This window comes from Cygnus atratus, chromosome Z (genome assembly GCF_013377495.2).
Source record: "Cygnus atratus isolate AKBS03 ecotype Queensland, Australia chromosome Z, CAtr_DNAZoo_HiC_assembly, whole genome shotgun sequence".
NCBI lineage: Eukaryota > Metazoa > Chordata > Aves > Anseriformes > Anatidae > Cygnus > Cygnus atratus.
In genome coordinates, this window is record NC_066396.1 from 74486139 (window position 1) to 74506647 (window position 20509).

A 20509-nucleotide genomic window follows, 5' to 3' on the forward strand; every position below is an offset into this window, starting at 1 on the left:
GGAAGCAACATTTTTTTAAGGCTCTCATATCTGGCTGCTGTGAAATTCAAACTCCCACAAAATCCTAGGAATCTGATTGAGCCTGCCAGATATCTAAAGAAAATGTAAAAAGTGTTTTCATTATATATATATAATATATATATAAAAATCAAATAAATATGAAAACATTTGTTCCATTTCCCATTTATCTCTCACTCTGCAATATTAAGGAAAAAAATAAAATAAAATATAATCCCCAACCTCTCCCCAAACCCCAAAGAGTACATCTGATGGGAAAATAACCATGTGTTCCTCTTCCTGAAGAACTAGAAATCAAAGCAACCCAACTGCAAGGCAATGGAGGCATTCACTTCCAGTTCACAGTATTGCAGCTAGAAGTACATTGAGGTCTAGGTAAGTGACGGAGCAGGAGCTGCCCGGAGCGGGGAAGGAGGAGGTGTTCACATGACAATACAGCATTGACAGCGCTTTTTCTTTTGTGTACCTGGGGCAGCTTCCAAGGGCAGGCTCTCTTCCTTCCCCTCGGGAGAGGAGGGCTCTGTCGTGTCTGACAGGGGCCTGCCAGAGACCAGCTCAGCAGCGTTCCCATCCATGGTGGAGACGTCCGTCACAGTCTTCTCACGCAATGACTTCTCGTCGTCTTCGTCGATCAGAACTAGCTCTGCTTTGATGGTTTCATCATAGCCCAGCACTTTCTTCGTTTCCTCTTCGTCATCGATGTTCTGGTAGCCCATGAATATCATTGTCACTGGCTGATCCGCGCTGGCCTCTGGAACGTCGCCACCGCAGGGTTTGTCTTGGGGCTGAGGGTTCACAGCATGCCCTTTGCTGGGTTTGTGTACCATTTCCAGCTTTGCCTCCTTGAAGAGCATTTGCTCCTTCATATGGCTAAGGTTTCCATCCGCTACCACATTTCTGTCTGACACAGTCATTGTTTCAAACCCTCCTTTTACACTTGATTGTCCAGCTTTTTGCATAAGTTCATCTACGTCCTTTGAGCTTAATTTATGTACTCCATTTTCTACCACTGTGCCACCAGAGTGAACCTCATAGACTACCTTGGTACCATCATCATAGACTTTGAATCCTCTTTGATGGGCCTCATCTGGGCCAATAGGTGAAGCAGAGACAATCTTGGTCTCTCCTGTCTGTTTGTCTTTCTCCACATTAATTTCCATGGTGCACAAAGCTTGAATGAAAACAAGAGAGGAAGTGCATGTTACAACAAAAAAAGCCAGTGAATGGTTAATTGCCAAACAGACAAAGAAAGCTATGGTGCCCCTTTTCCTACCACCTGCTTCTGAAGGGTCAAGTGTGCTACGTTAGAAGTGGGATGCAACACTGTGGACAGAGGTCGTTATTACTTTACAGCTCTTTATGCAGCTGGAGGCTAGGCATACCTGAGACAAACAGGAGATAATCTTCCATCTTACACTACGTGGAACTGTCTGTAGTCAATTAGGAGCACCAAGAGCACGTGGGTTAGGTGTACTTTAGGCAAAGGGAGGTGACAGCATGCAGGTTGCCCTCAATCTTTCCATTCTAACCTTGGTTCAGAATTAAAAGAGACACTCTTCTACAGCAACCTCTCTACTCTTGTCCTTTCCTATCATCAAACCACCAGTTAGCTGGAAACAAGTTTTGTTTGATGCAAGTAACACCCAGACTGGTTTATTATCAATGCTTGATCTTGTTTAACTCTTCCATCGGTAGCATTCAAAACATATTAGAGAGGTGGAGAAGCATTGTTTACCCCTGTTCTACATTTGGGAAAACAAAATCACACAGGAATGGGATTATTTTTCCCGTAGATTCATGGCAGGTCAGGTCTCAGTTTCCACACCAAGGCATCGACAGTGACCTCTGCTTGCAGGTTAAGAGAATGTATAAAATGACCATGAAGTGCTCCCTCCCTTTTTTGAATGAGACCCTACACATCATTTCCAAAGGGGGAAGTTGAAGAAATTAACCAATTTTCAAAGCATCATGAAACAATGAGTAAAAACACACATGTGAGGGATGCTGTTTTAGAATAGCAAAGAAACTTTTCTAGCAGTTACGAAGGACGCAGCAACAAGACAAAAATAGTTGAGACCACACAGTAGGAATAATCTTCATTGCTCTAGCCCCATTTTGAGATATAATGGCATCTCACTGGACAGCTTTTCAAAGAAAATTGTACAAAGGTCTCACAGATTTTCCAGAAGGGTTGATCTGTTTAAACATTCCTGGAATACAGATGAAGACATTTTGGTTTTTGGACAGACATCCACAGACACTTAATTACAAACTACCACAAGCAATGACACATTTGTGAAACTTTCAGTGACCATTTCCGCCAATGAACCTCAATGGTATAATTATGATTTGTCTTACCTGGGGACACCAGAAACTGATGTCTTGGCTTTTTTCCTGCTTCTTTTTTTTTTTTTTTTCAATTGAGTACAGAATATCATTGCCCCAAGAGTCAATGTAGCTTGGTATGTTTGTATTTAAAACAGAATTAATTAAAAAAAATAAATTACTTTTATAATATATTCCTTCAGTCTTATTATTCACACACAGTAGATTTTATTTTTTTGTATTCTTAAAATATGAAGTCTTTCATCAGTGTTAGGCAGTTAATCATGTGGTACAACATGAATGCCACCATAAGTCTAGACAGAAAATTCAGGTATTGCTGAGTGGGTGTACACTGGCTCCTGTGCAATGGTCTCCTCTGTGCCCCAGGAGTGCAGTCTGGTAGGCAGCCCAGACAAGGGTGGGTCTTGTTGTCTATGTGCTGTGTGTGTATGCTTAGACCTTGGTGTCCAGGCAGGGCTGGTTAGATCAAGTGCAACACTACAAAAATATCTGCAAGGGGCCAGAGGATGGAGGTGCTGGTGGGTGAATGAGCATTGCTACTGCCAAGAGGGAGGTACTGCTGAGGTCTGGAGTAGGCTGCAGGAGCAGGGATCTTGCCTAGTTCATTGCAAGTTAAGGGAATGTCCTTAAGGACTCTGATTACTACTAGTTTGGGAGACTTACGGACTAGTTTGTCCATAGCTGTCATGTCCTTGAGTATAGACACCCATTTTCACAACCAAGTAGGGATATCAAATTTCTTATCTCTCTGTGTGTGCTGGCATTGTCATGCCTGGGTGGCCCACAGCAACTCCAGTGACCAGGAGAAGGCTGAAAGGGTGCTGGGCTGAACCACATGGAGCTGGATGCTGACCTCCTGGGTGTCTGCCCCATGATGTGATGCTTTGACTCTGTTTCCTCTCACAGGGTTTATTGCAGAGCTTGAAAATGTGGTCACTGCTCCAACAGTGCCAGCTTCTGTGTTGGGATAATCCAGCTGCTCGTGTTAGCCCAGAAGACGTGGTCTCCCTAATTCTGGGTTGTCGGATGTGAACCCAAGGCAGCATTGCATTCATAGCAGGACCACACCATGAGGCAGCTCACAGAGCATTGGGTCACTTCCTTGGGACTGTCCCTGCCCAAGATCTGGTGGACAAGTATCCCTCAAGTCTCACGCAAATAACTCTGCCATGAAACCTTTAATCCAGGTAAAGTGGGAATGAAATAAAAAAGACATAGGTGCTACCCCCAACAATATTGAATTTTATTAACTTGGACATCAGAGTTCATTATTGGAACTCTTCCTGGGGTGAGTGATCGCTGAATATCACTTGGCCTTGCCAGGGCTTCTCAGTCACATATTGTACAAGGACTTTGGACACCAAGAACATAAAAATAGGGGTGGCTAGCCTATGCTGTAGATGTTAAAACTGGCACACTGGCAGGTTTTTGAGAGGCAACCAGCCAAACTGAAGCAAAGCAGAGCTGGGAGGAAGCACCAGCCTGCCCAGGAAATCACCTGTAATAAGCAGAAATTCCTGACTTGTGCTGAGCAGCAGAGCCCCACAGAGATGGCACTGCCAGCCCTCCAGCTGGCAGCATCCTCAGCTCCTCTGGAGTTCCTGTGCTTCCCCTCCTCTTTGGAAAACAAAAATACTATCTGGGGCATGACTTTGAAAGACTCCTAGACTCTTCAGATAAGGGCTGCTGATTTTCCTGTGAGAGATTGTTGAATGCCACATTTTTGCACATGTTTTCAGTGCAGACCCTCCCTATTTTGATGAACTAATTTTGTTCAGCAGTGTGCAGTAGAAAATGCACTTATGGGCCTGAATTCAGAAGTAGACAGGGGAAATTTGATATTTAAATCACATGGATTTGGCCATATTTAGGAAAAGTTGCAAGATACATATTTTTATATGTAAAAAACAGCACCCAACCTATTAGGAAGACTTTGGTCAACAAGTTCCATCACTGCTTGGAAGACTCTCTGCTAATGACTAATCTGATTTAGAAAGTTAACAAGTGTGGTTATATCCTTTTGTATTTGATGTTTGCCTAATTTGCTTAAGAATTTGCCACTGATAACATTTTCTTTTCTTCTGTCATGATTTTGCAACAGTGTTTTTGGATATTGACATAACACGTACTTTATGACCTGCCCCAGGGATCACATTAAAGCTCCTTGTGCTAATAAATGCACAAATATATCTGAGTATCTTAGAAAGCTGTTCACTAATGAAACACATTGCCATGGGAGAAATGAATAACAGAAGCTTGCTTATCTGCTGGTATGCATAATGTTAGTTCTCTGCAGGATAACCTAGATGCTCGGCTTGTCCAAGTAGCTGAAAATTGAACTAATGTTGATTTCTAAAATGTCTTTATTTAAGCAGAGCTTATTTACTACAAAATAGGCTCTATTAATACAGTACAAAACTATCTGACAATAGGGTTGAAACAGAAAGCAGTAGTTGAAGATGACAGCCTGTATTCATGGCTACAAGTCCTCTGTACAAGCTTTAATTACAGTGTAACATGATGCAGTACTTCATGACAAAAAGATCCCAATGTGCATTGGAAAGAATCTGGCTTCTGCTTGTTATGTGTTGTGAATACTGAGATTCAGAGGCTATTTTTGTTTGTTTGTTTGTTTGTTTGTCAGTTTAATCTCAATACTCTTTAAATTTGTATTAAGATGAATGCTTGTAGTCTCCCCTTGAGTACATGTGCTAGTGCCTTCTCATTAAGCTATTGATCACACAAGACACTCTTACCGAGGAATACCTGAACAAGGCTTGTGGGTCATCCAAGAATGAAAGAAATGATTGTTCTTTGGGTGTTGACAAAATGGCATAAAACACACAGTGAAGAACTTGCTTTTCAGACAGATCAGGGCAAACACTGGTGGAAGGGAAGCTTTTGGAATGGTTTGCAAAAGGTCCTCTGAACAAAATTACATATGCTCTAGTGGTATACACTGTCTTAGCTGCAGAAACTGCTTTGCTGTGCTTATTAACCCATTCTTCAAGACAGTCACCTTTTATTCTCAGTCCCTGGCACATCTCTTAAGTAGCCACCAGCAAGTTGGTGTTGAGATAGGGAACAGATTGTTTAGAAAAGAAGGATCTTGAAAATAAGAAACACATTCAGCTTTTAACAATCAAATTGTCACATTTAGGACACATACGCAATGTGGAAAATAGGTGTTAGAAAACTCTCTATGGCTCCAAGCACAAAATAATTTCATCATAATTCTCCCCAGTCTTTTCCCTGAGAAGAAAGAATGGCATACAAAGCCGTATCAAATGACTTAAAGGTTTGAAGCATGAATGGAGACTTGTGAGTACCTGTATATCTTGATGGGAATTGCTTGGGTACAATGGGGGAGGTAAAACCTTGGCCAAGATACCATGTATTTGTATCAGCAGAGATGGAAGGAACTGAATGTTTCCATGAAAAAAAAAAAAGACACCTTTCCTATGCTACTTGTATGTAGCTCAAATACATATTTTTTTGCTAGTACTCTTTGCTTTTCAGAAAACCTTGACTTATTTACAACCTACAGATCAAATGGCATTTCCTAGCATTTAAATGATATCTTGACTCCAGACCAATTAAGGCAACATAACAAAAAAGAGTTCATGGCTACTGGATTGGCATTATAATACTTTGCTCCTTGAGACTTACCAGCTACTCTGCTTGCTCCGTCCCGCCCAGGAACTGTCTCTGCTGTTCGTGAATAGAGGGTTGGGAGTTCAGGGATCTGGGAGTAAATGTAATTTACTGCATCTGGTGTCAGAGAACAGGAAACAGTTAGATTTGTGCTACGAGCCCCAGTGGCTTCATTGCTTAGACAGCAGAGTGTTAAGTTGTCAGCCCTGACAATAGTTGCTGGAGCTTTGTACTAGATAATTGGATCAAAGCAAACAAAGTGCAAAGTCACTGTCGTGTGATTGGTGTTCAATAGACTAGCTGAGGTAGGAGGGAATGGGTCCAGATGACTCAAACCTTGTGTCAGTTGAACACATAAAATTATTTGTCAGGAGGTTCTGGATTTATCAAGTCTGTGACCTTTAAATGTGGGAAATGTTGGGGGATAGAGAGAGAAGACAAGGAATAAACCTAGCGTGATACCTAGAATAAATGACGTTTCAAATAGACATATAAAAGCCTAAAAATGCTAGCTTTGGCTGAAAGGGATGAAAGGCCAGCTCTGTTTGTTTCCCATATTATGGAACTGACATTTGGCTTTTTGTTGTTAAAGCTAAAATACAGGTAATAATGAAATCAAATATAGATACTGCCTATAGCATAGGGTGCCTGTTGTGAACTTGAGTAGTTATTAAGTTCCTGCCAGTTCTTTAGTGCAGCTGTTCATTAACAGAGCTCAAACTAGTACAGAATTAGCTTAAAGGTCTGACTTGCTTATGGTTGTTTAGCACAAGCTAAATATGTTCTTTAGGAAAGCCATTGAAGAAGTTTTATAAATATTTACTGGCAGATGTTTTATGGCTGGTTTAAATATAACTTGATGGCACATATCATTCCATTAAGACTCAGTGGCTAAATTAAAAGAGGAGCTCAGAGGAGAGATGTGCAAATAACCGACTAAGAAACAGAGAAAAAAGAAAAAAAAATCACAGTTTCCTATCAACAAGAAATGTTTTCAGTTTTGTATGGAAAAGGTGAAATTTCTGTTCAAACATAAGGTCCTATCCTGTCTAAAAGAGAATGTTTGTTTTCCTCCAAGGCTACTTTGCAGGTACATTTTATAATAAAGCTGTCAAACCCTTAATATGACCTGGTCCATGTGGAAGGGTAGGAGGCAGAATCTGCCCTCCTCAGTGTCCCTTGTTGCTCTAAGCAGGTGAGATAATGGAGATCAGTGCAGCCTGAGAGAGCGAAATGGTGAAGGGAGAGAGAAAACAAAGTGCCACGTTGGTCGCTGCTTTACTGCATCTGGTAAAGGGAGACGCTCTTGTGTTGCTCCCAGTGGGCTAACATTCATCCCAGAAAACAAACACAAAAAACACTAAAACAAAAACAAAACAAAAACAAACACTGCACCTGGATATACTCTTAGAAAAGGCAGGATGTGTCACCTCTAATCCCCAAACCTGCTCTTTTGACAGGAAAATTGGGCCTGCTACTAGAAAAATGGTTTTACTGCCCTAACAGCCTGCAGTGGCCATTGATGTGCCATGGTATGGTAGGCTGGTAATCACAGTCCTGCAGAAGACACTCCACTGCTGGAGCTGGAGTTCATGTACATGACTCCATGAAGAAAGCCCCTTGTAGGAAGCCTCCTCTCCCTCCCTCTGTGTACTTTCTGCATCAGAGGAGAATGACAGAGAGGCACAGTGTAAATGCATTCAGGAAAGCTAGGAAGGTATTGTAAAAGTTCAACTTCTAACAGATGAATTTCAAAAACCTCAGCCAGGGAAATATTGTTTTATTTCATACTTCACTGGGCAAATGGCAGTCCTGGCAAATGAGCTTTTATATTTTTAATGCATAGTGTTTCCTCAAAGTTTTTTTTATTTTTAGCATCAGAGCCTGGGAGAAATAATTGTTTAGGACACAGCTGACTGAGCAGTGGTCAATAACAGCTGCTTTCTTTTGCAGGATTTCTTGCCTCTGATGAGAAATTGGTACAATGCTCGTTGTTGTTATTCTGGGAAATATCACCAGCAAATGAGCAGGCCATTATTGAAAACTGAAGTAATTTCTCAGAAGTAAGAAGTGGGAACTGTTTCTGGGCCAGAATAAGAAGGCACTTTGTATTCTGGAAATGGCAGAAATTTAGTAATTATTCACCCAGTTGAGTGTGCTGCTGGAACAGTACTTTCAGCACATAGTCATCCAGTGACTTGAGAGACAGACCTGTCTGTCCACACGTGGGTGTAATCAATACAGACATGTGCTGCTTCACTAATCAGCCTGACTGCTGTTGCTACCCGTGGGCATATGCAGGCATGGCCAGGGTGCTGTTCTCATCCCAGGGCAATGCAGCAGGCAAAATTCATTGCAAGTGTATGTTCCTCTGCAGTGCCTGTGCAAGGAAGTGAGCTGACCACCTTTTCATCAGCATTGCCAAAGTCCATCGGTAAGCCAGGTCAGTTTTGCAGCTTGGTGGCGAGATCCTTACTCTGATGCTCTTCATGCCTGTGGATCTTAGTATGGGTTTTGTTTTGATTTGTTTTGTTTTGTTTTGCCTCCTGTGTCAGGAGACAATGCCCATGCTAGTGTCAGCTGCCGCCAATGTAGACTAAGTTTAGAAACTTTTCTGGATGTTACTTAGAATAAACGAAAAAAAAAAGTTGCTTGAGGGATCCTGAAAATCTCTAATTATTGGGCAGAGTAGGGAATGCTGTGGTGGGGGTGAGGGTGGAGGGATTCTCACGTACTTTCTTCTGAAGCACATGGTGGTGCCACATGTCAAAGACGGGATGTTTGACTAGGATTTGGGGCTTGATTCATTCTGTCAGTTCCTATTTCCCCCTCACCCCCGCAACCCCAGATGAAAAGAACATGCTTGTTTCCCTTTATCTCACTGGCAACAAGGTCTGTTTCATTTAGCACCTCTAAAAGCAATAATAAGAGAGCAATTTTACAAGGAGCGACTGAGACACAATTAGCATTTTGTTCGCATGGGGAGTAAGACAGAACATAAATCAAAGCATTTGAAGTGACTCCATTCAATACCTTCATTTCAACCTTTGATGAGTTATTAATATATAAGAATGCCATAAAACATATCCTGTGGCTTTTTGTACTACTTAAAACAAACTGCATTTTAGGATTATGGCACTTCTCCATATGATCAGACAAACAGTGCTTGGGAACAATTACGGGGCCCTATAATCCTTCAAGGGTGCTTACACAAAACCAAAGCTTCAGAACTGCTCAGAACAGCTCCCACACAGAGGCTCATGACCAGGTGCCAGACGAGCTCATTTTCCAACGGCTCGATTATCTTTAAAATGTCTGACTACCACTAAAACGAGTGTGTAAGGTCTTCTGCACATACCGGCCCCCAGGGCAGGGCTGCTCCTCCTGTGAAGCCATCTGGGGTTGCCGGGGGTTATGTCAGAGGGAACAGAGACTGCAACATCCCCACCACATTTGTAAGACCGGGAGCACAGGGCTAAGCAGGCAGTTTTGCTAAGAGCTGTGTGACCTGGCTCTGAATGTAGCTGGGTGGCCAGCGCTGCTGTAGCTGTGGCAGCCATGCATTCTAACAGATGCAGATCTGATTAAAAAGTTGCTTATCTTTTGGGTTTTAGACTCAGAAGCACGGAATCATAGAATATCCTGAATTGGAAGGAGCCCGTAGTTATCATCTAGTCCAACTCCTGCTTAAAACCGTACAACTGAAAAACAGTCACTGAACAGGTTTTGTAAGACACGTGGAAAGCACCCTACAAAAATCTGCTTTCTGCTCCTCTGAGGACGTGCTCCTCTGCTTTGCTGTTGGGCAGCACTGCTGATCCAGATCGGAGCAGAGGAAACCAGATGAGCCTCTAAGCAAGGCGCTGTGAACTACACCATCCAGGTCAGGTTTCCAGAGCCACATCTTTGCCAAATACATGCTAACACACACTGGATGCAAACCGAGGTTTGTGCAGTCTGTACTCACTGCAGTTGTGGCTTCTGTGTGTTGGCTGAAGTGGCAGCATGCAGTTTGCATACAGCCGGCTGAAAGTTGCAGGGGATGAACTTACCCAAGGGCAAGTACAGCAACCAAGGGAGCCACATCAGATCTTAACGGGGCTTTTATTTTATATGCACATTGAGCCACAAACACACACACATGTGGAGTGAGAGCTGCTTTATTTCATGTGGTTATCTATGAAGGCCAAATGAGTTCATACCCTGGAAAATGTGGGATTTGCGTTTAGTGTGCCTGGGTGATCTCAAGCTCAGAAATGTTCTTTGCCTAACACAGCCATTTCCTGGGAAGGGTTGGAAGGATACCGAGAGCCACTTGGCTGGTCACTGGTGCTCACCACAACTTCTCCCCTTTCCTCATTGCCTTCACCTTGACCCTCTGGGCTCTGAGCTCTCTGTAGTTGAAACACCATCACCACCTTATATATGGCACAAAAGCATGCACAGGGATGCAGTGGTGAGGCAAACCACTTTCTGCACCATCACCATGTTTAGAATAAAGGGACAGATGGACCACAGCAAACTAATGTGAGATTTATGGACTCAAAGTCTTTCAGGATACAGCAGTAATTCATGTATGTGTAGGTTCGTGTATGTATTTTACTCTGCTTTCCTGTACTATGAAATGACTCCTCCCATTTTCCCCTGCAGCATGTGTTATACAGATGTTTGACAGACAGATGACAGGTCTGCTACAACAAAGCAAGCCCTACATATTTTTGAAAGGAGGAAAACTCTATGTTATCAAACTGCTCACAGCTAGCAATGTACGTGTTCACCTCTTACTGTGATCAGCTACCCTCACAGACTGTTGTTGTACAGCAGAAAACAGAGGACCAGCTGTTTTTTCCACATGGAGTTGCATGGCCACGTCATGCCTACAGCAGGAGGCAGGCCTGGGTCAACAGGATGGCCTGCAGCCTCGATCTTCTTTAGAGCATCAGAGTACAGTCTGCTTCTTCATAAAACTGTCTAGAGGATGACCCAGGCCCACCTCAGTCCAGCAGGACTGATTGTCAAGAGGAAGGGATAAGACATGTAAACAGAGGGGCTTGAAGAGAAGAGGTACTGGTTTAACTTATCTCTATCCCCTGCTCCCTCTGCTTACACATTGATGCTACCAGCAGTCTGTTGCCTTAGACATTATTTTGCAATTTTCTGTTAGCCCTGCAGAAATCAAAAACTGTCCTTCTGGCTCAGTCTGTGAGGGTGATCTGCTGAAATCAGGCAAAATCTGGGGTGTAGTGAGGTTCCTCTTGAGCCCAATGAAGTACTACAAGTAGGTATGCTATGAGAAGAGCCCCTAGGGGAAACTACTGCTTCACATGTGCTAACTGGGTTTTCCTTTGGTTCCTGTTTTATCATAACACACATGAAGAGGCAGTCTGTGTCTTGCAGGAGTCACAAAGGTTCCTGTCAACTTAAAGTGCTTATTCCTGTAGGCACCGATTCCTCTTTTGGAAACTTATCAATGACAGTGAAACTCTGCACAGGCACAAGATATTTGTCATTCTGGAACTTTATTTGCTTTTTGATAGCCAACTTCAAATGCTTCGGGAAGGAGGAAACATAAATTCTTACAAAGGAGTATCCTACCTGGGACTTCTGTGTTTTTTGGCAACTGGAGTTAGCCTAAACCTTGAATTATATTATTAATAGAAGTGAAAATTTCTGAACTGGATCTTTGAGCTAAAAAGAAAACCTTCTTACTAGATAATATTAATACCCCCCAAAAGAAACTCCTCTAAACAGATCTGAATCAGCTCATACACTGTATGTTAACCTTCAGCTGTGTCCTATATGTTAGGATCATCCTACATATTCCCTGTCTATGCTTAAAGTACAGGTGGACATGGCTTTGTCAGTAGCTGGAGGAGCTAGTCGCGGCCTCAGCTTTTCACATCTTGTCAGTTCAAAGATAGGTCCTGAGAATGAGTGTCTAGAGTACTAATTTATCTGCAGGTGGAGCAGCATGCTGTCCTTCCTGGGTCCTAAGGGTCCTGGAGATGCACTGCAAGGGTTTATCTAGCTCTGGGTCAACAAGCCACATTTATGCTCTCCCAGACACCTACATTTATATCTCAGTATTTAGACTGATCACACATAGTGTCACACTGAGTTCATAAACCAGAAATTACTACATCCTCATCCACCTAAGCAAGGATTTCCTTCTGTGACATCATCACACAGAAAATATCATTCATTAGTGAAATAATCTAATTTTAATCAAAAGCAAGTTGTTCCTGCAAATGAGGAATATTCCACATTGTATTTAACAGTTTATGAACAGTATGAGCACATGCAGGGGAGAGGATTTATCATGAGCAGGTGAACAGGAAAGTTGTATGATGCCTATTTCAAGTCATACATGACTTTCTTTTCCCTTGCATGCACATAAGAATAGCTGGAGCTCTACCAAAGGAATACTGCCCCATAGCAACAGTGACATTTGTGCTTGCACTATAGCAACACCACAGGACAAGGTAATGTCTCTAGCAATAAATCAGAAGCATGCAATGAACAGAGGAATCCCCATTCTGTAAACTTTTACAACAAAGCTATGTAACAACTCTTGCTAACCTCAAAACAAAACAGGAGTAAAAAGGCACTTACCACCATCCTGGTGTGCAAAAGTCTGTGAAGAGAGAAAGAAAAAAAAAAAGGAAGATTGGTTAAAGCTTTCATATTTTGGGTAAAATTTGCATGAAGTCTTGATTTTTTCTGCTATGACTGCTCATAAGGCTCTTTGTCATTGTTAAATGGGAACCTAGGGCTGTGGCTCCTCAGGTTTAGATGCAATTAGAGGCCAAGGGAGAGGGACATGGTATAACTGAAAGGATAACATTCACAGTTTTTTGCAGGCAATACCATTCAGAAGTGCCATCTGTGGCACTTTGAGATGACTTCCAGGCATCCTGATTATCTTTTAGTGGTGCCGAAAGCTCACATGGTTTCCCTGTAGATAAGCTGGGGAGATATTGTCTGAAACCCCCATTTTGAAAAGGTTGGAAAAGGAAGGGGAAATGCAAATAACCCACCCAAAATAGATCTGACACTTCTATATCTTTTCTGCTCTTGTTCATCCTGGTTTGAGCTGAATACTCTGTAACTGGCCACAGCCTTCCTGTAAATGTTAAATTATAACTGCTATTTTGAATTAGTTCTAACAGTCTACCTTGATTTCAATCTATGCCCCAAGTGTCTTTTTTTTTTTTTTTTGTAAATACCTTTTGCAAGTTGTCAAAGGATTTCTCAGTCTCCTTTAGCTTCTCCAAAATGATTTGTTCTTTGGCAGATATTTGGGATTCCTCACTTTCTAATTTCTGTATTTCTTGTTCCAGCCTGTGGAAGACATACAAACATGCACATACACACAAAAACAAAACATGTAAAAACTATTTTGTTGAGCTGTAGTTGCCTAGGTATCAATTAGCATTTCAAATGTTATCAGGAACACCTTTCATACTTGTTATTCACAACTGACTTTCAGGAACATGAAGGTCATGTAAATTGTTTGTAAAATAGATCTATTCAAGACAAAAACAATACATCTCTTATTATGCGCTTCTGCGAAAATATGTGCAGTTTAAATAAAATATACCTCACTTAAAAATATACCTTCGCCCTGATTCCTGTAACATCTCTTAGATGCACACTTTCATTTTAGAAGCTTCAGTACTGAATATAACCATAAAAATTCAGTAATGATTAGAGGAATGGGTATCTTTTACTGTCACCACACTACAGACAATGGAACTGGAAACAGCTGTTGGAAGCTGACAGTCAACCAGTTGTATTGGGAGTTATTCTAGAACCTGTACTTTGTCCACTTTTCAAAACAAAACCCATGGGTTGGTGCTTTCTTCTAGGACAGCCAAAAGCCTTGGATATCTGTCCATGCTTCATGCTGTTACTAGATGGTACTGAGGACCCTAGGGGCTTCACATAATAAAATACACAGGGTGTACAGAAAATAGTTTTATTCTTTTAGGCAGCAAGCATTAAGCACTCTTCTTGATCTTGTCGTATCTAAGAACACTCACTTCTTAAGATGTGATTCATTCTGATTTGGCATATACTTTAACCAGAAACATGCGGGGTTAGATTCTCCATTACTTTAACTCAAACCTCCTTTTATTGCCATGATTTATACCAGTAATATGAAGCAATATTGTCTTTTTTTTTTTTTTCCCTTCTATTTTTAGGTATACCACTATCTCTATTTTCTTACTTTTTGCCAAAAATAAAAAGGAAAAAAAGAAAGGATCTGTAAAATTTGAGCTCAGATGAATACTTTCAGTTACCTAAGACTTCAAACAGTTACCTTTTGCCTTCGAAATGAGCTGTAGCTGCTCACAGCTTGTTGGACCATACTTCTGTGAAACATTGTCCAGTATTTGCACAAAGAGAGGCAGCCCTTCCTTATCCACAGCTCCTTGCTCCTGCCTTTCTGCCACCATTTCCCATGTGAATGATCAGGGCACTGATCCAGTCTAAAGTGACATATTTTTGCTCTTCCTCAACCCTGCTTGGCGCAGGACTTTGTTAATGCTTGTTCAGTCAGAAGGCAGAGGGCAAGGAGAAAGCAACCATGCACAGACAGACAGGGAAGGATTGCTCCTCTCAGGGGCTTGACGGCTTGGGTTGTTTGTGAAATTAATATGTCTAAATATAGATGCAGGGGTCTAACTCTCAGGCACCCACCTGGGAAATTTTTCCCTACTTTCTGGTTGTGCAAGGACAAAAGATGCATGGCACTTGCTGAGAATGCTTTAGATTAGAGGGAAGTCAAAGAGTTGCAGCCTCAAATTGTTGTGGATTGAAAAAAAGGCAGATTTTGCTCTCTTGAAGTATGCCAATAATGAACAACCTCAAATTCCTCATAGTTTGTCAAACTGCCTAGTTTCTTTCTCAAAGGAAACCCCCTAATGTCCAAATAGAAATGACCTAATTTTAGTGATTTTAAAAAGCGCTGTTGGAAACTCGAGTTCCAATCCACTTCATGTTTTCTCCAAATTAATACAAAAAGTTTAAGAATGCAAAATATTTTGTTCTGCTGAAATGGAACAATTTGATATGGGGTGAATTTTTCAGAGCGAAAGCTTTCAAAATACCATTTCATCTCAAGTTTTCTTCCCAGAATTTTTATTTTTAATAGCTATTGAAGTGAAAAGATCATTTGTCGCTGAGGTCAGCCAAGGCCACACTCATACTTAATGAATTTAGGAGTCAACAGAAAGGTGTCTTCTTTTCCTTCCCTGTTCCTGCAAGTGATTAGTACATTCATGTATGTTTATACCTCACTGATAAAGGCACCTGAATTATTCTGTTCTGATGAGGTTACATTGTTAAGCTGGGTGAGTGGGGGTTTATTGGTATGTTTCTTTTTTTCCTAAGTGAATTGCTCAGCAGCATTTCCAGAGTACCTATTGTATAGCCTGGTGCACTTTGCTAGTCATGTGATCAAGGAGGAGACTGGAAAATGGGAGTGTGTAGAAGTCACCACCAACAAAATACATGGGAAGAAAGAGGTTCTATTTCTTTCAAATGAGCTGGACAGTAGTTAATCATTTATGACAATGAAAACACTGAGTATATGTGGAGTAAGGCAACTCATTTGATGTGGATAAGACTGTAAATGCATGTAGACCCCTTGCAACTTGAGCTGATCATAAACATGTTTATTTTTATTTTTATTATTTTTTTGTGCACTGGTTCAAAACTGTGGAAGTTTTGTCATGAATTGTTTGTACTTCCAAGAAAAGTTTGCTTTCAGACATGCACATGCACATATGCTCATGCACTTGTATATGCACACTCAGCGTTTGCTCGGATTTATTATTTCTTACTTTCTAGCTATCTGCTTTTTGTTGTTGTTTTTACTTGTTTGTGTCCCTTTTAACCTTCCCTTCTGGTTTATTTCTTCAAATTCTGCTTCATTCATGTCAGACTACTGTTGTCATTAAAAAAAGTTGTGCAAATGAAACATTACATTACCCTATTCTGATGACATTTCTTCCCCCTGACTTTTCTTCCATTACTTCTAAAAGCAGTAATAACAGCAACTTGTTAAAGAGAGAAGGAATTGAGACGTAGCTGCCAGCAGTTAGAGACTTGGGTAGAGCTGATAGGGACACAGATCTCCTATGTGACACTGAGTAAGAATGCATAAAACCACAAACCTTAAGTGCAAATTGCCCTTCTTCCATTGAAATCTGTGCAAGCAGACTGAGAGTCTCCTAGGCCATGTGTAAAAAAGGTCTAGTACTGGAAAAATTGACAGAGCCAGCTAAAATACTGAATTCCTAGTTGTGGCAGGAAAAATATGGATCATTCAGCAGTGTTCAGCTAGAAAGTACCATGTTACACAGCACAGGGATCATTTACCTAACATTAATATCCACAGGAGGTTGTTTTATTCCTTTCGCTCATTTTTTATACGACTTTCAGCCATAATCTTTAGGTTTAAAGGCTGAGGTAATGTTGCTAGGGTACCAGAGGTAACAGAAATACCCGGGATCACAGTTTCCATGTTGTATATATTCATTAGTAAACTACCTAGGCACCATGGACCTCACTGGAAAATATTTCTTTAGTAGGCACCTAGAGTCTTCACTATCTCCTTTAGGCTGACTATTTGCATAGGAGCCAGCAATGCAAAAATTAAAATCATAATACAAACTGAAAGTTGGTTTGCGCCCTTTATTATTTTTTTTTTACTTAAATATCATGCCACTAAAATTGCCAAGGGACAATGAGAAATGCCTGCTGTTTTAGTAACAAGATACAACAGACACATGCAAATTTGGCCTGAGAAACAAAAGCACTAATGTCACATCAGTTTTGGGCAGCATGCCATATAATGTTCTAAACAGCAATAAATCCATCAGAGTACACATTTGCACGCACATACATATACAAAGTCCTTACATTCTTCCTGTGTAAGCCTGCTAAATATTCAATAATGTCCCTTTCTTCAAGCCCAGTTTAAAAAGGATGTGTTTTAATTGTCATTTGACACCTGGTAAGGAAACCCTGTAATTCCCTTCTTCCTGGCTTCTTAGCAGATTTCAGGCTATAGTTTGAAAGACAGCCATAACAATTAAGCCACCAAATAAACAACTACAGCATCAGGAGTGCTGTAGAGAATAAATATGAAAGAAAATGGAGCTCGAGATGGAATAGAAGTGGTGTAAAATGAGCCATTAGTATTGCTGTTTCTTGGTCCAAGTAGTTTTCTGATTACTAGGATCTGCTCAAATGTTGCCAAAAGGAGAAAAAAATGGTTGTGTAGCTGTGAGTTGGTTTGTCATGGGTAGTTCTTCACACTAGGTGTACACAGAGCCCTGTTTCCCCAGATACCACGGGAAGAAAGAGGGGAGATTTTGTCACTCAGAAACCTAAATGTACCTGGCCTCTGGGCTGTCTGGGTTATGAAAACCATGTAGTATCCCATGTGTTGCTTGGACTCTGCACCAAGAATAATGGTCATTAAACCCAGTAGAGCCACCTGGCCTTGTTTACGGTGATGTCCCACTATGAAATGGAAGAAATTCTGAGCAGAACCACTCAATACTGCAGGGGAGGAGGGTGCACACCTGTCAAAGAAGTCTGGTCTGTGCCTGGTGGGATTTCAGCTGGTGTCAGCAGGGTGCGCAGTCACATTTCTGAGAGAAGAGGGGAAAGATGCGAGTGAACTTTCCTGCAGAGACACTGTGATCAGGGACCAAACTTGCTCTTGGTGAGCACAGAAAACTCTTTAATTCAGGTGACAAATGAGGGCATTGAGCAGGGAGAGCTAAGTGGTAAAGAGGGAGGAGAGGTTTGATACTGTGGTGTACGTACAGGTGCATTTATGTTTGCATTCAGTATTCAGCAAACATTATGGGCTCAGCTTAGTGCTTCAGTCTGAAGGGAGTGAATGGGTTATCTCTAGGTGAAGGATTTCATCTGTTTCCCATGCTAAGATGTTGAAACCCATGGATTTGGGCTCCTCTCTGATGAAAGGCAGAGTCTGTTGCAGTAAAAGGTGCCTTGGGAGGGACCCTGAGCAGTATCCTCAGGGCACTCAGACAGCTGTGTGGATCCACAGTCCTTGCAACAAGAACACAGACCTCAAGTAAGCAGCACCATGCCTGAGGACAACATAGCCTCCTCTGTCCAGATCATCAGCTCTGGCACACACATGCTCTCTGGAAATAACTGCATTTGGGAGAAATGCTGTTTCCCAGCAGTGTTTTTTTTTTGGGGGGGGTGGGATGGTAACAGCATTATAAGCGGGGAGAACAGTGTCAGGTTTAAAGACCAGTTCTTTAGCCCCAACTAGCTCTGCATGATGGGTTGCACCCCACAACCTGAGGAATACTCATGCCATTTCTGTAGTGAAGAAAGAGGCATAATAGAAATGTCTGTGGCATACACACTGATGTGTCAGTGGAAAAAAGAACATTAATCAGCATGAATAAGGAAAATATACAAGTATTCAGAACTTATGAGGAAAACAGGAAAGACTTAATCAGAGTAAACACTCAAAGGGAAAAGGTAACGGATGCGTATGTAGAGTGGGGGATGGCTCAGCTGCAAAGTGTGTATTTTGCTTTTGCTTGACTGACAACCCAAATCAACCTGGTATAAAAGGCACAAAGAAGTCATGGGTCTGTACATCAATAATTAGTGCTGCGTCTCTCAGAGCTGAAAATCTGAGGTGTTACACGTGGTATTAAAATGACAGATTCGCAAGCAGAGAACTGCAACAAACCCCTCTGATGCTTACTATACAGAAAGTTGAACACCAAGTTCAGGGAGACTTGGGCCTGCCAGTAGGGATCAATCTGATCTCTGCTCAGACTCAGTATGCATCTAGCCCTCACGAAGCTTTTGACCATAGAGCAAAACCAGAAACTGTGGAAGTCTTCCTTCTCTTATGGGCAACTGAAACTTAACATGCAGGGTCCATCTTTCCGAAAGCACAAAGCCATGTGCCTTTTACTGCAGTGCAAAAGAGTGCTGGCTAAAATGCTCGACCCCACGGATGTCTTACTCCTACTTCTTAGTCACTATAAGGGATTTTTAGGGCAGCAGGGTAAACTACACCCATTCAGGATAACCTCAGAAAATTAACTTGCAAGGGAAAGAATGAGAGACTTTGAATCAGGGTGGGGAACAGGTTCCCTCTGCAAGATGTGCAAAGTCTTGCATCTGGGTTCTGTAAACCAACACAAACAGGGAAGATATGAGCAACTGTACCCTAAATCCCAATCCAGAACCTCTGCCCTTGATGTTCTTCCTACACCCATATCAACTGCCAGATGTCAGTAACCTGGCTATAAACCAAGAAATGGGTCCATTTACTTATATGCCCCAGCCATGAACACCACCCTTCTGCTGTAGGAGAGTGGGAAATCACTAACTAATACATAATTCTTAGCAAACACTGGCAGGGGTGCTGCAACCAGGTGTAACATCTGTGGATGTCTCTGTGTATCTACATGTGGCTAGTGCTGATGGTTAAAAAAAATAGTTGATTTCAGGTCTGCTGCAGGATCTGAAATGGGATTCCAGAGTTGAGCAATTTGGTGCCTCTTAGTTTAGTCTTTCTGCAGAGCTCATCCTTTTTGAACAGCTCACCCTCAAAGAGGAAAGCTGGAAGTGCACATCTTATGATTTCCAAAAAGGTGTTGTTTACAGAGTGCAGCTGATAATCAAGAGCAGCAAACTTAATTAGCCTCTTTGAAAAGGCAAAGCCTCCATGACTGGAATGACTGGGAATACATTATCACTAATCGATACTTAAAAATGAGATTCAGGCATGATGCTGAATGAGTTGCTCTGGAAATCTATATGTATCTTCCTGGGTACATAGGAAGGGAAACCATTCCTTTCACCAGGCAAAAGTTACATCCCAGTGCCAGCTGAAGTCTGCGTAACTCCACCTGTTGTTTACCATAGATGTGTACATGCACATGAACAGAAAGCAAGCTATGTATTCATATTTTACATCTGCCTGATTTAGGACCAGGTTAGACCCTGCTATGTTAACCAAATCAAGGCCAGCAAGTCAAGTATTGGCCATAGGATTTCTTCAGCTAAACATGATGAGCTGTAAAACCCAACAATCTTTATCCTGAGTTAACAAATTGTTGCCTGTTCTGGATGTAGAATGTTTTGTGGAGAGCGTTGATCTGGAATTGCCAAAGTTATATGGCTGAGTCCTTTCCTTCCCAAAGAAACACCAAGTTGGTGTACTAATTTATGTCAGTGGTTTTTAATTTGTCATTTTTTTTTTTCATTGCCTGTTTTTTCCCTGTTTTAGAAGCCTGTTATATCTCATTCCAGTATCACCTTCTCATATGACCTTAATAATCTGCTTCTTGCCCCCATGGTATTTACAGCCCACACCTGTCTGTAGACATTTAGAAATATGAATCTTCCAAGGCCAGGTTCTTCCAGTCTACTTCAAGCAGATGTCTCCAGCCTGCATGAGGTTACAACC

At 41.6% G+C, this 20509-nt stretch overlaps 1 protein-coding gene across 1 annotated transcript in view; it reads right to left on the reverse strand.

Moving 5' to 3' along the window:
- The window catches only part of LOC118257006 (A-kinase anchor protein 2-like), a 257483-nt gene that overhangs the window by 139649 nt on the left and 97325 nt on the right, over positions 1-20509 (reverse strand). The window contains 4 exon segments of the mRNA XM_035564528.2: positions 485-1189; positions 6034-6135; positions 12631-12652; positions 13245-13359. Coding sequence (XP_035420421.2) covers positions 485-1189; positions 6034-6135; positions 12631-12652; positions 13245-13359 — 944 coding nt within the window.